Here is a 14,441-nt window from a genome sequence, read left to right as displayed (position 1 = left end):
ATGGGTCCTGAGAAATCAGCTGATCAGCTGACGCTGCCAACCATCGTTACTCAACACTGGCCGAGCGCTGTGTCGTCGCAAAAAAGAAGGGACGGTGCAAAAGAAGAGGGAATTTATTTTGTTTTTACCTGGAGCGCTCGAGTAATGGCCGGACTTCTTCACCTGACCAAGCAGTGCAGCGTCCATCTACCCGCCCAGTACTGCCGTACGCGATGCTACAAGCTAGCCGCCTATAAAGGAAGCCACGTGCAGGCACGAGTGGTGAGTACGCATTCAGCCGCCTTTTCAAGGCCACATGCTCTGCTAGAGTCTATCTAGACCAGAGATTACGATTTCGTAATGTGCGCTAATGTACAATGAATTGGCAGTTTAATTAAGTTCTGGGAATATCCCATCAATTAGCGGAGAGAGCAGAAAGTGGTCAGGCAACAGTATGCGTGTGTGTTGTTTTGGCCCTTTTTCAAAACTCGAATTTGAATTAATTTGTACCTCGCACTTGCTTCTTTCGTTGCAGTAAGCAAAAGCAAAACTATAAAGGCTGCCAAAACAACACACACGCACGCAGTCCTCGTCCTCGAAGTCAGGGAACTCTCATCGAAATGGGCCGCACCCAGCGAAAGCGCCGCCAAAGGCCCAACCGACAGCCAACCGAAGACCGCAGCTCCGTGAGGGATCTCTATGTCCAGCTTCACTCACAGGGCTGGCAGAATGATACCCACTTATCCGTCAAGATCTACCCTCAAACTGGCCGAGGACTCTGCTCAAAAACGGATACCTTCTCTGCAGAAGATGAGCTGATTCGACTACCTGTTAATTGCTTCATAAGCATAGCTACCCTGGAGTCAGATGGAGACTTTAAGGATCTTTTCAACAAGGACCTCTTCGACACCGATGCTAGAATATCCTTCCAAGCCTTAGTAGCTTGTTACTTAATGCACCAAAATCATCTCAACGAATGCTCACAAAGCTCGAATTACACAGCTTACTTGGATACCCTGCCCAGAAGCTATACGACTCCATATTTTTGCTGCATTCCCGAACTGCAGTGCCTCCCGGAATGTTTGCTGGAGCGAACTGTGGCCCAAAACAGGGTAATCAAGGGATACTACGAAATAATTAAGGGCCTTGTTGGTTTTCTTAAGTGTCATTGCTGTGGGCAGAGCTACTGTCAGGACATTTGGACCTTGGCGGAGTATCGATTGGCCTACTTTGCAGTTAACACGCGAAGTGTCTATCTAAGTTCACGTTTCTTGAAAAAGCCAAGTAATCACTTTCAAGGACTCATCAGTGGGGACACGAATCTAGCACTGGCACCCTTCCTTGACTTATTTAACCACTCCGATTCAGTACAAACGACGGCCGAGATTCATGGACAGAATTATGTCGTCACGTTAAAGGATCTACCTACTCCTCAAACCAAGCTACATGATCAGTTGTTCATTAGCTATGGGGCGTTGCCAAACTTTAAACTACTGACGGAGTATGGTTTCTGGCTGGAAAACAATGCTAACGACTATTTTGAGTTCTCTATTCTGGACATTGAACACCTCATCAAGCAAAATAAGCAGTTATCCGCAGAGACCTACCACCGGAACATCTTCAAATTCATCAGGGAGCACAACTTGTGCGATCAAATGTTTGTCCATCTCGAAGACGGCTGCTCCCACAACCTACGGGTGGTACTGCATCTCATCTTTAAGCAACAATCCTACTTCCCCAACATACTCAATCAGATAGCCTTTGGAGATGTCGAACAGTTCCAGGATGTGCAGCCAGAGCTTAACTATTTGGTGGCCCACAAGATCGTGGAGTATGGGGTTTTTGTGGCAGAACTGGATAAGCTTCCTCGGCTCACGGAGAGCGGCTCGGTGGCACGATCTTATCTGCTGGAGTGCATACGCTATCTAAAGGCCTTTCAGGCGACGAACTCTATAATTGATGAAGAATAATTTTTTTTATACTTTACCCTTTTTTTAGGAAATAGTCATCTAATGAATAAGAGTAGATAAAGATTTTTTTTCATACCACTTAAAAAACAAACCTAAATCTTGGAAATCATAAACCTCTAAGGTTTACTTATTTTTTGTACCACATAAGTTTTTATACTCCTAAATATACAGGCGACTATTAACAACAGCTGCCATAAACCTTAACGAATTTTTCCAGCATATCATACATTTTGTGTTATTTGGGGAAAAAGGTTGGGACTTTTTGTGGATTGGGGGATACTCTTCAAAAGTGTGAAAGATGCATGAGTGGCCCATATGGCCCAACTAGAAGCCTATATCTTCGCCAATAGTTATCCGATTCCCAAGCGGGGTGTCTTAATCGATTTGTAGATCAATTCTCCTTCAATCTGCATCAAAACCTGCAACATAAATTTTTTTTAAATTTTCTGGGGAATCCCCTTCAAAAGTGGGAAAGATGCATGAGTGGCCCATATGACCCACCTAGAAGCCTATATCTTCGCCAATAGTTATCCGATTCCCAAGCGGGGTGTCTTAATCGATTTGTAGATCAATTCTCCTTCAATCTGCATCAAAACCTGCAACACAAATTTTTTTTCGATTTTATTTGAAATTTCCTGGGGCATCCCCTTCAAAAGTGGGAAAGATGCATGAGTGGCCCATATGACCCACCTAGAAGCCTATATCTTCGCCAATAGTTCCCAAGCGGGGTGTCTTAATCGATTTGTAGATCAATTCTCCTTCAATCTGCATCAAAACCTGCAACACAAATTTTTTTTCGATATTTTTTGAAATTTCCTGGGGGATGCCCTTCAAAAGTGGGAAAGATGCATGAGTGGCCCATATGACCCACCTAGAAGCCTATATCTTCACCAATATTCATCCGATTCTCAAGCGGAGTATCTTAATCGATTTGTAGATCAATTCTCCTTCAATCTGCATCAAAACCTGCGACACAAATTTTTTTTCGATTCTATTTGAAATTTCCTGGGGCATCCCCTTCAAAAGTGGGAAAGATGCATGAGTGGCCCATATGACCCACCTAGAAGCCTATATCTTCGCCAATAGTTATCCGATTCCCAAGCGGGGTGTCTTAATCGATTTGTGGATCAATTCTCCTTCAATCTGCATCAAAACCTGCAACACAAATTTTTTTTAGATTTTTTTTTGAAATTTTCTGGGGGATCCCCTTCAAAAGTGGGAAGGATGCATGAGTGACCCATATGACCCACCTAGAAGCCTATATCTTCGCTAATAGTTATCCGATTCCCAAGCGGGGTGTCTTAATCGATTTGTAGATCAATTCTCCTTCAATCTGCATCAAAACCTGCAACATAAATTTTTTTTAAATTTTCTGGGGGATCCCCTTCAAAAGTGGGAAAGATGCATGAGTGGCCCATATGACCCACCTAGAAGCCTATATCTTCGCCAATAGTTATCCGATTCCCAAGCGGGTTGCCTTAATCGATTTGTAGATCAATTCTCCTTCAATCTGCATCAAAACCTGCAACACAAATTTTTTTTCGATTCTATTTGAAATTTCCTGGGGCATCCCCTTCAAAAATGAGAAAGTTGCATGAGGGGCTCATATGACCCACCTAGAAGGCTATATCTTCGCCAATAGTCATCCGATTTTCAAGCGGGGTGTCATAATCGATTTGTAGATCAATTCTCCTTCAATCTGCATCAAAACCTGCAACACAAATTTTTTTTCGATTTTATTTGAAATTTCCTGGGGGATGCCCTTCAAAAGTGGGAAAGATGCATGGAGTGGCCCATATGACCCACCTAACAGATTATATATGTACCTTTTAGATAAGGATTTGTGGATCGAGTCTCTATTAATTTGCACATTTTTCAGCTTTTCTCTTCTGTGGCTAAGTTGGAAGAGCAGAATAGCAACGATGCAAATGCCACGCGGAAGAAGATCACCCCATTCACGCCCACCCCGGGTAGTAAGTTGCTGGGCGGAGTCTTCGGCAAGAAGGCGAAAGGTAAGTAGTGGCGCCACTAACACCGCACCCCTGTCCGGATCGGAAGGGAAGTAGTATAGTCTGTTTTATAATTTTACAAGTACGCTACTCACGCTTTTTTAATTCAAATGACTAACCCGAAATTGGTTTTGTTTTGTGGGATGAGTTCGATCGTAACTGCCCGTTTGTTTGATTGTTTCTTTGTTTGTTTGTGCGCTTGTTGTGTTGAGCGCCTGTCTGAATTTTGCTGCATCCAAGTGAATTCAATGCAGGTGCAGTCCCAGCAGCATCGGCGGCAACAACAACAAATACAACAACAACAACAGCGCTACAACGCCCACAACAAAAACCACACCAGCAACAACTACAACAATCTCGACAATGTCACGTTCATATAGGGGGCGGCAGCGATGGAGGTTCTGGACTGGGCAAGCTGGACGCACCGGAGGTCACATCCAAGGACATGCTGCGCGCTATGATGGCCTACATCTGGCCCAAGGAGGATCCAATGGTGCGCAAGCGGTAGGTCCTTTAACTCTTATTATTATTTTATTAATACTAACCTCGTTTCTTTTTTTATAAATAGTGTGGGAATTTCCTTGGGTCTCTTGGCTGGCTCCAAGCTGTTAACAGTGTGCGTTCCCTTCATGTTTAAGGGTGCCGTGGACACGATGACCACCCTGAACATGGACACTGCCCCGGATGCAGTTCTTTCTGCAGCCACTGCCTTGCTGTTAGGGTGTACGTTCTAAACAAGCTAAGAAATTGAACCTTAAACTAATATTTTTGTTTTTTCCCACAGATGGCATTGCTCGAGCTAGTGCGGCGGGCTTCAATGAACTCCGCAACGCTGTGTTTGCCAAGGTAGCCCACCACTCTATCCGGAAGATCGCCAGCAATGTGTTCCTGCATCTGCACAACCTGGATCTGGCCTTTCACCTCAATAAACAGACTGGAGCTCTGTCCAAGACAATCGACCGGGGTTCAAGGGGCATTAACTTTGTGCTCTCCGCCATGGTTTTCAATATTGTGCCTACGATTTTCGAACTGGCTCTCGTGTCCAGCATCCTGGGATTGAAATGCGGGTTGGCCTTCGCCGGTGTCAGTATGGGTTGTGTTGGCATCTATGCCGCCTACACCCTGAGCGTAACCCAGTGGCGTACTCGGTTCCGGGTGTACATGAACCAGGCGGAGAATGAGGCGGGCAACAAAGCCGTGGACTCGTTGATCAACTACGAGACCGTGAAATACTTCAACAACGAGAAATACGAAGCCGGCTGCTACAACGAGGTGCTGAAAAAATACGAGGCTGCCAGTCTGAAGACCAGCTCCAGCTTGGCGCTTCTCAACTTCGGACAAAATGCAATCTTCAGCAGTGCTCTGAGTCTTATCATGGTTCTGGCAGCCAAAGAGATTGCCCAGGGAAATATGACGGTGGGTGATCTGGTCATGGTAAACGGACTGCTCTTCCAGCTCTCGATTCCGCTCGGTTTTCTGGGCAGCGTGTATCGGGAGGTGCGTCAGGCTCTGTTGGACATGCAGGCCATGTTCACGCTGATGAACGTGGACAGTCGCATCCAGACGGCGGCCAATGCCCAGCCATTGTTCGTGGACAACAGCAATTCGTCGATAGAGTTCCGCAACGTCAGCTTCGAGTACGAACCGGGAAAGCCCATCTTCAGGGATTTGTCATTCACCATTCCGGCTGGAAAGAATGTGGCTATTGTGGGTGGCTCAGGCTCCGGAAAATCATCGATGGTGCGATTGCTATACCGTTTCTTTGAACCCAACTCCGGAAAAGTGTTGATCGGTGGCCAGGACATTAGCGGCGTGGAGTTGGAGAGTCTGCGCAAGGCTATTGCTGTGGTGCCACAGGATTCTGTGCTGTTCCACAATACCATCGAACATAATATCCACTACGGAAACCTGACCAAGTCACAGGAGGAGGTGGAAAATGCGGCACGCATGGCGGACCTTCATGAGTCGATCATGAGCTGGCCGGCGAAGTATGCCACCCAGGTGGGTGAGCGGGGATTGAAGCTATCTGGTGGTGAGAAGCAGCGTGTCGCTATCGCCAGAGCAATCCTGAAGAACACCCCCATACTGATTTTCGACGAGGCTACCAGTAGTTTGGACTCGATTACCGAGCATGTATGTGACTAACATTTATACACTTTTGAGGGAATATAGAACCGTATTTTTCTTACAGAACATTCTCAAAGCCTTGACCCGCGCCACCTCTGGTCGTACCAGCATTTGTATTGCCCACCGCCTTTCCACCGTCAAGGATGCCGACGAGATCCTGGTTCTGGAGAACGGAGCCGTTGGCGAGCGTGGCACCCATACGGAATTATTGCAACAGAATGGATTGTATGCCCGCCTTTGGGAAACACAAACACAGCAATTCGACCCGGACAGATCGACCCAGAGCAAAGAAGGAGTGTCCCAGAAGACTCGAGTAGCGGCGTAGACAAGGCTATATGTTTGTGTTTCCCAGCGTGCGTTCTTTTCAGAAACCCCCTTCCTCGACTCAATCCCCGTGTCCTTTTCACTCCTTTTTTGCGGCCATCCTCCAAACCATACGAAATTCACCGTAGAATCCTTCCCACTCGGAGATTCGCTATGATTAGGTTTAAAGTATCTTTGTGACGTTTGTAAATACAGTTGTAGATATGCGATAAGAAACAAAAAATATCAGGGAATGCGGTACAACATATGGAACATTTATTATCAGTTTTATCACCCATACAATCGGTTATGGTGGCCAGTTTCGGGGTTCATCTTCAGATTACTTGTTTGATGGATGTTTAAAAAATGTAATTTAATAGTAGTCATTAGAATATACTTTATGAAATATGTAGGTATTAAATGCAGGTGGTTTTTCGAGTGTGTCGATGTAAATAGTTGGTATAAGTTCCGGCCTAAATTCGATTCTTTCAAGAAATATGTAATTTAGATTTGAAGCTCTTAGGTTTGTAACTGGAATAGGTTAAAATCTTAAGGTGTAAAAGTGTATAAGGATCTAAAAAGAAAAGGATTAGTCCTTAATATATTGGTAGAAAATCAAACAAGTTACGAAAACCCCGAAACTGGCACATTAGTCAAGATTCTTTCTCAATCTCTCTCCCGGACTGCCAGCGGAATGGGCACGTCGTAGATCAGATACAACAAACAGTTCCCTATGTGGCCCAGGAACTGTTGGTAGTTGCTTACCCGCTGCTGGAACTCATGCCACAACGGCAGCAGGGGCCTCTCCTCCGTATCTGTACCGGCTTTTTCGTCCATTGATTCCATTCCCTGCTCCAGCATCGTTTTGTTGGTGTAGGTGAAAAGATACGACGCCGGCTTCTGACCAATGGTCGTCACCAAATGTGTGATGTTGCTGTCCAGACAGATGCTCTTGCCTGCCGTTAGGAAATATACCTCCGGGTCCTGTTCGTTGCTGTAGCGCACATTGCCTTCAAGTATGGTGAGGGTGCAGTTGATCAGATCCGGTGAGATGAAGTTGGTCAAGGTCAGGCCGGGAAAATCGGCCACGAAAACCACATCCGAGTAGTTATTCCACGCCAGGACTTCGGTTTCAATGGTCCGCAGCTTGGGTCGCATGTGATTCAGTTCTGTGAGCAAAGGCAGGGACCAGGAGGTTACCTCAAAGGGTGACCACTTGGCTTTCAGTAGATCCACCCGCGGATCAAACGAACGCTGCTGGAAGCGTCCATTCATGGAGCACCAGATGTCAAAGTATATGGAAATGTTGCTCCCGATCGCCGGGTGCTGCGCCACCTTGAGGTTCTCCTCTATGCACTTGGCATACTGCACCGCCATATCCGCGTACTTGGTCCAACGATCGTACTCCGTAAAGGCGAAGGGGTTAAGGTTGTGTACCTGGCGGCTCTCATTGTCCACCACCTGGATGGAGGTTTGTAGCGTATCGTACGAATGTACCATCATGTCCCAGGAGTAGCCATACAGCCCATTGGTCCAGTTGTTGTATCCTTTGGTGATAAAGTGGGAATAGGGCAGGAAGAGCTGTAAGGCGCAGTAGCCTAAAATGAGGCATGTGCTTAACCTGGACAGGATTCCCGGCTGCTTTGGGTCAGAGGATTGCAGTTGGCTCTTTGAAGCCCAAAGTCTTCGCGGCCAATCGAAGCTGAAAAAGAGTGGAACTTCCGCCAGGCAAACCCACGGAAACATACCTGTTCAGAAGGAAGGTGTAAGGTTAAAGGTTAAAATAGATTATAGCGATTACACTCACCTATCACAAACAATCTGGAGTTCATCAGATGGAAACTGATCATGAAAGGTGTGACCAAGAGTCGAGTCTTCTCCAGGGTCATGAAAAATGCTATGGACAGGTCAAAGAAAGCCGTGAACCAGTGGACAATCAGAAGATCTATTAACTCAGGATCCAGCATTTGGCGGAAGGGAGCAAAGACCCAATGCTGACTGAGATTGGACATTGCATAGCCGGAGAGCCATTCCAGGGAGAACTTCTTCAAGCCGGCGTACATGTACAACACAAAAAACTGGAATTTGATGAGGAAGTAGTTCCAATAGGGTATGCAGGGATCCTTCCGAGGATGCAGCCAGTTGTCCAGAGAGCTGCAAAGGAATATGGTCTGACTTAAAGATCAATTTATATATTTTTTACAGTGCACCTACCAGTAAGCCTCCGCCTGGGTGAATAATAGCAATGTACCCACCAATCCAAACAAGTAACTATGATTATTCCACGTCGGCTTGTCCAGTAGGAAGATGTACCAGTAGGGCACCAGGAAGGCTAGGCAGCTGACTCGGAATCGGTAGCCCAGCATGATGCCCCATGCTCCCAGCCACATACAAAGGTAGACACAGCCCATCAAGGGATAATCCAAGGCCCTCATTCCATTGATTAGCGGAAAGTGGCAGTGCAGAGGCTCCCCAAACCTCACATCCAACTGGCCGCCGCCACGCTCCTCCGCAATGTCGATCAACATGGCTGCTCCGTACAGCATCCGAAAGATTCCCAAGGCAGCTCCATCCACGGGTCTCTCCAGCCATCTGCTAAAGTTGGTCACACTCTTAAAGTTTTCCAAATCATGGCCAAGACCATGTCTGAAAAAGCTGTTTATTAAAGTGCAGTCCTTTTTAGAATCGGAAATGTGATCTGTCTTTGTTTTTTCAGCTGGGCTGGTGGTTTCTTTATCCAAAGTGGTGTTAGAGTCCGAAATATTGGCTTTCGTTGGTAGTTTTCGTTTAGAATTGGCCATGGTCCTAAAAAGGGTTCTATATTTAATTTCTCTAACATTTAAAAGTTATGGAAAATACAAGAACTTGATACTTCAAAGTGTGCGCCAAAAAGCGCGCTACATTATTTTGTCAAGACATTCCCAAATAAATTTTTTTAGATATTTGAGTTGTAGTTTTCTTTTTGTAGAATTTATTGAAAAAGTTGACATAAATACATGCATGCATATTGGTTGTATACTAAATATATAATATATGTGTTTTACATTTCGTTTGCTGACTCTTGCGTAAATATCTACGGTTCTGTTCGGATCTCTTGGCGTGGCGTGGTGTGGACGTCCACGGAAAATATTGCTGTCTTATGGATTGATGTGTTAGCGACACAGAGATCGCATTAAAAAAATATATATCAATTACGAAATGTACATCCATTATACTCGATCATTGAGCTATTATTGCAACAGATTTGCCCCGCTTTCGTTTCATGGATTGATTTGAATTTCAAAAAATCCCGCGCGTCTGTCTAAACTCTCAAACTTTCGAACAAGATTTATTGTAACTGGTTTTTGTGGTAAAATTGTAATGTGAATATACTACAGTATAGTCCATAGTCTGGTTTTTTTATATTTTAAATACGCCTGCCGGACGAATGCTCGAATACATATACATTTCCGTTCATTATTTGAATTTGAATGGTCTGGCCTGCGTTAGGTTCGCAAAAATGGTCCAAACTTTTGTGGTTTTGGGAACAGGAACAAGCTTTGAAAATGCCTCAAACTACATACATATACGAATACGAATACAATATAAGCCGTCGTCTTCGATCTGCTTGAATATAATTGGTTTTTTTTTTGATACTTGGTTACGGTTAAGTACTTAATGTGATAGATATCGCACACACGCAATATATATATGAAAACTTTCTACCGATTTTCATGAGGAAAATACATTGGATTTATAAAGATCTGGGATCTGTTCAAATTTTTGGAAAACCCTCGCCGAAACTTGGGAGTGTGGGAGTTAATATTCAAAAATAAATACAATTTTTGGAGAGAAATTTTTCTGATATCTTGATTTATAATATAAAATGGATAATAAACGATTTAAATACGCGCCTAAATAATCAATTTCAATCTCTTCGGTGTGTGTGTTTAATTTGTTGTGTGTTTTTTTTTTTGTTTGTTAAATACGCTTAGTTTTTGTTTTCAGTTTACTTTAATTCATTAAGTACGACAGTTATGCATAAATGACTAATATTTTTTGCTTCACATCTATTTTAAATTGTGAGTTTTGCCATTAAAATACTTTTGGTTTTGTTTATCGATTTCATTTTCGTTATTTTTACGCAACGCTAAAACATTTTAAAATGCATTTTCAAAGTTAATTCAATAAATATGCTTGTAGTTTTTCCATTAGTTAGGTTTTCTGTAAGCTTTTAAAGATCTAGACAATGTTTTTCGAGTGCCCAAAATTTCCATACAATGTTTCTTGGAGGGATGTCGGGCTGTCATATGAAACTTAGCCCCCATATCCCCGTCCCTCCCAAGACACCGCCGTTCTCCACTGGGCCCAAAGTGAGAGTGTTGTTTTTGGATGCGCTGGGGGCAGTTTAGTTGCTTTATTTTATTTTTTTTTTGCTTCATTTTTGTTCTTAAATAAACCGGATAGCAACCCTACTCGATGCAGTTGCTCTCCTCTCCTCTTCCCGCGCAGGCGCTCGTCTCTCGCTTTGGGCACTTATTCTCCGGCTGCTCCCCCTCCTTACTGTTTCACCCTGGCCCGGTCACCGTTCTCCCGGCCGCCGGGCCCGTCCCTCTAGAGGCGGTTCTGATTCAGCTGGGAGCGCGGGGTGAAGGGTGAGACCATCACACCGCTGGGCCAGATCGCCTCGTTGAAGAGCTCATTGAAGCGGTAGTCCGGTATGGAGATCTTGAACTTGCAGTACGACAACTGGGACAGATTGGCGTCATTCTTCACCAGCTTGGTGCACTTGACCAGATTCTTGTTGATCTTCAGCTCCTCGGCCAGATGATCGACGACATCCTCCTCGCTGGTATTGGTGGCGAATTTGCCCACCTGCACCCACCGCCCATAATCGCAGACCACTTGCAGCCGGTCCGAGTTGCAATTGTTGCCGACGACGATGAGATTGTTCTGCTGGGGGTGTTTCTTGCCATCGAGACCGGTGCCACCGCCACCGGCAACACCGCCAGATCCAACACCGAGCGCCTGGAGGGGCTGGTTGCCGAACTGGAAGTACTGCTGGTACATCCGTCCCTGGATCTGGTTGACCCCGTTGCACACCTTGTTCACCTTCTCCTCGATGGTCTGCAGCTTGGTGGCGAGGGCACGAGGCGATTGATTTTTGCACTCGTCGCAGTGGAACGAGACCATCGGGTTCTTCTGGATGGCTTCGAACAAGGCGTCGTCGATGTTGACGCACGTGCGGTGGAACCTCCTGCGGCAGTCATCGCCACTGCAACCGATGCTCGTGGACGCCGCGTCCTTCGCTCCAATTGATTTTTTGCACTTGGGGCAGTTGTCGGACATCTTTGGTTTTTCCTTTTAATCGGCTCTCGATTTATGTATGAAATATACACCTATGCAGCGTATATATTCAGCTTTTAATGTATTCCTCAGGCGGGGGGGAAGTGAAATTCGTAGAAAAAAAATACACAGACACACACACACAAACAGCAGCAGCACCAGTAGCAGTAGCAGCAGTGGCAGTCGCACGGTATACAGTGGGATATATACGGTAATACAATAACAAATGTACACAGGAATACGAGAAAATTCGAGCGAAAGTCGGCTGGTTGTCTCTCCCACTATCACTCCCACGCCTCTCCCTTCGCCTCCTTTTTCCTGTCTGTGTGTGCGAGAAGAGTGCTGAAAATTGAGGAGAAAGAGAAACGCAAACGCGACCGACTTTTCTCGACAACCGTACGCTTGGAAGTTTGCAGAGTAACTGTGCCCCAAAACGCCAAACCATAAGCGAAGAAACCAAAACCAACCAACGAGTCATCCCATCGAGCCAGTCAGCCCAATAGCCCAACAAACAACCCCTATGTGAAAGCTGTTTTTCAGGGGTTGTTTTTAACCACTATTTTCGCCATATGATTTAGTCGCTCGTCGTCGGCGGCTGGCAACCAGTTTGAATGACGAGCCACCGTCAGCTCACCCCATCCCAGAAGTGCTCTGGCGCCGGAGGGGAGATTTAAATAAAAACATTGCACTTTCGACGCCCTGCGACAACCCTGTTTTACTGCATTAGGACCTTTCTACACGGTGGTTTTGGAATGACAGTGCTGCTAAAGTCTATACGAAAAGTGTTTCAAAACTAATTTTCCAATACTTTTCTACGATATTCAAAGCTTAGTTCTATTCCAATTATTGTTTCGTGCTTAATTCATTAAGCATAAATTAGGAATTGATAAGAATATAAAACATTGTTTAAATATTCGAAAAGCAAGATTGTTATGTTTTCAATATATCTTAAAATGAAAAATTATAAATAATTTGTTGTTTAGTTCTTATCTCATTAAACACCCAAACTACAAAATATTCAATTTCGACTTTAAGTTACTATTTAAACTACTTAATGATACTTGGGAAATGTTTAATCCAATGAACTACTTTTTTCAGAATTTTAACAGTATTTATTTAACAAAAATTAAATAAAAATTTTGGTTTGCTATCTTGAACCAAACACATTTTTCCGTTTACTAAGCAAGTTCCACCGATAAAAACATATGTAAATAGTTTAGTGAAGTGTAATTGTATACAATTAAATAAATTTAAGAATTTTAATGAACTTTTAAGTATCTTTACTTACTGTGTAATAATATATTTGCAACTTCAATAAACTATTTCGTTTGTAGATGCGAAAAACTTGAATAAAATGTGTTTTTCATGACGACCTTCGATACAACCAGTTTATTTTGGCATTATTTAATTACACACCCGAATTTTTATGCACTATAGCCAGTAATTGGAGCAGGAAGCCTGATATTTGCAACTTGCAACTTGCAACAGTTGGCTGTCTCGAGGTCGAACTCCCAGTTCGCGATGCCAGTGAACTGGGAAAAAGGGACTCGCGAGCAAAGCAACACGGTCCACCAACTGAAGCTGTGCGCAAATGCTGCGCCGTATTTATACACCGCTCAGAGATTTCTCCGCATCCGTATTCCCGATTCCGGAGTAAGGGGGTCGATAGTGAAGTGTCCTTAACCGGAGATGGGGGTCTTTGCGCAAGTCCTCACCGGGAAATTGCGACGAAGTTAATAACAATAAACAAGTAAATTTGTTAGTTGCGACAAATACCTTTTCAGGATATAATCCTGCACATATTTTTCAGATTTTTGCATATTACCTTAATATGGTGTATCTTTAAATTGATAATCAAAACTTTAAGGGAAAGATTGAATAAAGAATATAAAACTATAGCTATATACCGTCTATTATATAAAAGGTATATCTCTTCTAATACCGTATATACCCACAATCTATATTTAAGAGGTATTAAAATAGCAGCAAAAATGCAAATAAAATTTGCAGGTGTTGCGGCGGCAGCTGGGCCTTCGACTCGACGGCTCTTTGCAGCTGTTATTGTTTGCCCTCCGCCCCTAGGATTCGGATGGCGGACACCTTTCGTAATTGGGTTTCATTAAGGGCCGCCAGTTGGAGCAGCTTAGGTCATAAAAGAGCCGGGTGGAGGGGCAATACGTTTCCGTTTCCTTTGGCGGGTGGCTCTTGTTAGCGGTGCTCCAATTTCGCCGTCGCCTGCATTGTCAATAGATTTTAATCAGGTGTGGCAAATGTGGTAAACAGACGCCTCTGCGCCCACCTAAATCCAGACTTCCCTCCGCAGACAGGCTTTTAGTTTCAGTTATCCTGTTGGCTTGCTGTCTCCGTCCCAATTGTTATTTATGTATGCACCCACATGACTCGGTGGTATCCCTTTCCCGAAGTCAAGTGAGCAATTTAGCTTTCCACGTACCACGGCGCTGATAAATATGCTATACTTTTTGCAAATTCCTATTCTTAGGCACATCCTTAGGTTTGATGGTTTAAATGGAATGGGAATGTAAGAGTCTTAAAAATTTCGATAAAATTAAATAAGAAAAAACACATTTTTTTTATTTTTATTTATTTATTTAAATAATTATGTATTTTCGGGGTGCAATTAATCATTAAATTAATTAGTAATATTATTGTTATATACGGTTCATATATATATATACTCTCTCTTCCGTCTGTTTTCTTTTAGAGTTTG

At 44.0% G+C, this 14,441-nt stretch overlaps 4 protein-coding genes across 6 annotated transcripts; 2 read left to right on the top strand and 2 right to left on the bottom strand.

Annotated features, from left to right (window-relative positions):
• Nucleotides 1-17: 17 nt before the first annotated feature.
• Nucleotides 18-6,654, top strand: LOC6493297 (iron-sulfur clusters transporter ABCB7, mitochondrial). Of its 2 annotated transcripts, none has more exons than XM_032454832.2 (6): nt 18-261; nt 3,829-3,961; nt 4,213-4,462; nt 4,527-4,681; nt 4,743-6,091; nt 6,150-6,654. In XM_032454832.2, exons 1-6 carry the CDS (start codon nt 145-147, stop codon nt 6,408-6,410), a joined length of 2,265 nt encoding a protein of 754 aa, XP_032310723.1. In that variant the 5' UTR covers nt 18-144; the 3' UTR covers nt 6,411-6,654. The 2 variants fall into 2 exon arrangements, with proteins under 2 accessions (XP_032310723.1, XP_001957465.3); XM_001957429.4 differs by having other exon boundaries at nt 19-261; nt 4,339-4,462.
• Nucleotides 515-2,157, top strand: LOC6493296 (SET domain-containing protein 4). Its single transcript, XM_001957428.4, has one exon. The coding sequence runs from the start codon at nt 600-602 to the stop codon at nt 1,947-1,949; it is 1,350 nt and encodes a 449-aa protein (XP_001957464.1). The 5' UTR covers nt 515-599; the 3' UTR covers nt 1,950-2,157.
• A 43-nt stretch (nt 6,655-6,697) lies between the features above and the next one.
• LOC6506657 (vitamin K-dependent gamma-carboxylase) lies at nt 6,698-13,312 on the bottom strand. 2 transcript variants are annotated; one of them, XM_032454834.2, is made up of 4 exons: nt 13,002-13,312; nt 8,603-9,193; nt 8,196-8,542; nt 6,698-8,136 (listed from the first exon to the last, which is right to left on the bottom strand). In XM_032454834.2, exons 2-4 carry the CDS (start codon nt 9,187-9,189, stop codon nt 7,055-7,057), a joined length of 2,016 nt encoding a protein of 671 aa, XP_032310725.1. In that variant the 5' UTR covers nt 9,190-9,193; nt 13,002-13,312; the 3' UTR covers nt 6,698-7,054. The 2 variants fall into 2 exon arrangements, with proteins under 2 accessions (XP_032310725.1, XP_044570548.1); XM_044714613.1 differs by lacking the exon at nt 13,002-13,312 and having other exon boundaries at nt 8,603-9,200.
• On the bottom strand, nt 10,268-12,173 carry LOC6506656. The gene has a single exon (XM_001957431.4). It carries the CDS (start codon nt 11,714-11,716, stop codon nt 10,982-10,984), a length of 735 nt encoding a protein of 244 aa, XP_001957467.1. The 5' UTR covers nt 11,717-12,173; the 3' UTR covers nt 10,268-10,981.
• Nucleotides 13,313-14,441: the final 1,129 nt, after the last annotated feature.

Source organism: Drosophila ananassae, chromosome 2R, assembly GCF_017639315.1.
Source record: "Drosophila ananassae strain 14024-0371.13 chromosome 2R, ASM1763931v2, whole genome shotgun sequence".
Lineage (NCBI taxonomy): Eukaryota > Metazoa > Arthropoda > Insecta > Diptera > Drosophilidae > Drosophila > Drosophila ananassae.
Note: the sequence above shows the minus strand (reverse complement) of the source record. Positions and strands in the feature narration are given on the sequence as shown.

Bases quoted from the DNA above. Each gene is read 5' to 3' on its own strand.
- LOC6493297 (XM_032454832.2), top strand. From the start codon at position 145: ATGGCCGGACTTCTTCACCTGACCAAGCAGTGCAGCGTCCATCTACCC. The intron at 4,463-4,526 runs GTAGGTCCTTTA...TTTTATAAATAG, and splicing joins GATCCAATGGTGCGCAAGCG to TGTGGGAATTTCCTTGGGTC. The intron at 6,092-6,149 runs GTATGTGACTAA...TTTTTCTTACAG, and splicing joins TGGACTCGATTACCGAGCAT to AACATTCTCAAAGCCTTGAC.
- LOC6493296 (XM_001957428.4), top strand. From the start codon at position 600: ATGGGCCGCACCCAGCGAAAGCGCCGCCAAAGGCCCAACCGACAGCCA.
- LOC6506657 (XM_032454834.2), bottom strand. From the start codon at position 9,189: ATGGCCAATTCTAAACGAAAACTACCAACGAAAGCCAATATTTCGGAC. The intron at 8,543-8,602 runs GTAGGTGCACTG...ATTCCTTTGCAG, and splicing joins ACCCAGGCGGAGGCTTACTG to CTCTCTGGACAACTGGCTGC. The intron at 8,137-8,195 runs GTGAGTGTAATC...CCTTCTGAACAG, and splicing joins CTCCAGATTGTTTGTGATAG to GTATGTTTCCGTGGGTTTGC.
- LOC6506656 (XM_001957431.4), bottom strand. From the start codon at position 11,716: ATGTCCGACAACTGCCCCAAGTGCAAAAAATCAATTGGAGCGAAGGAC.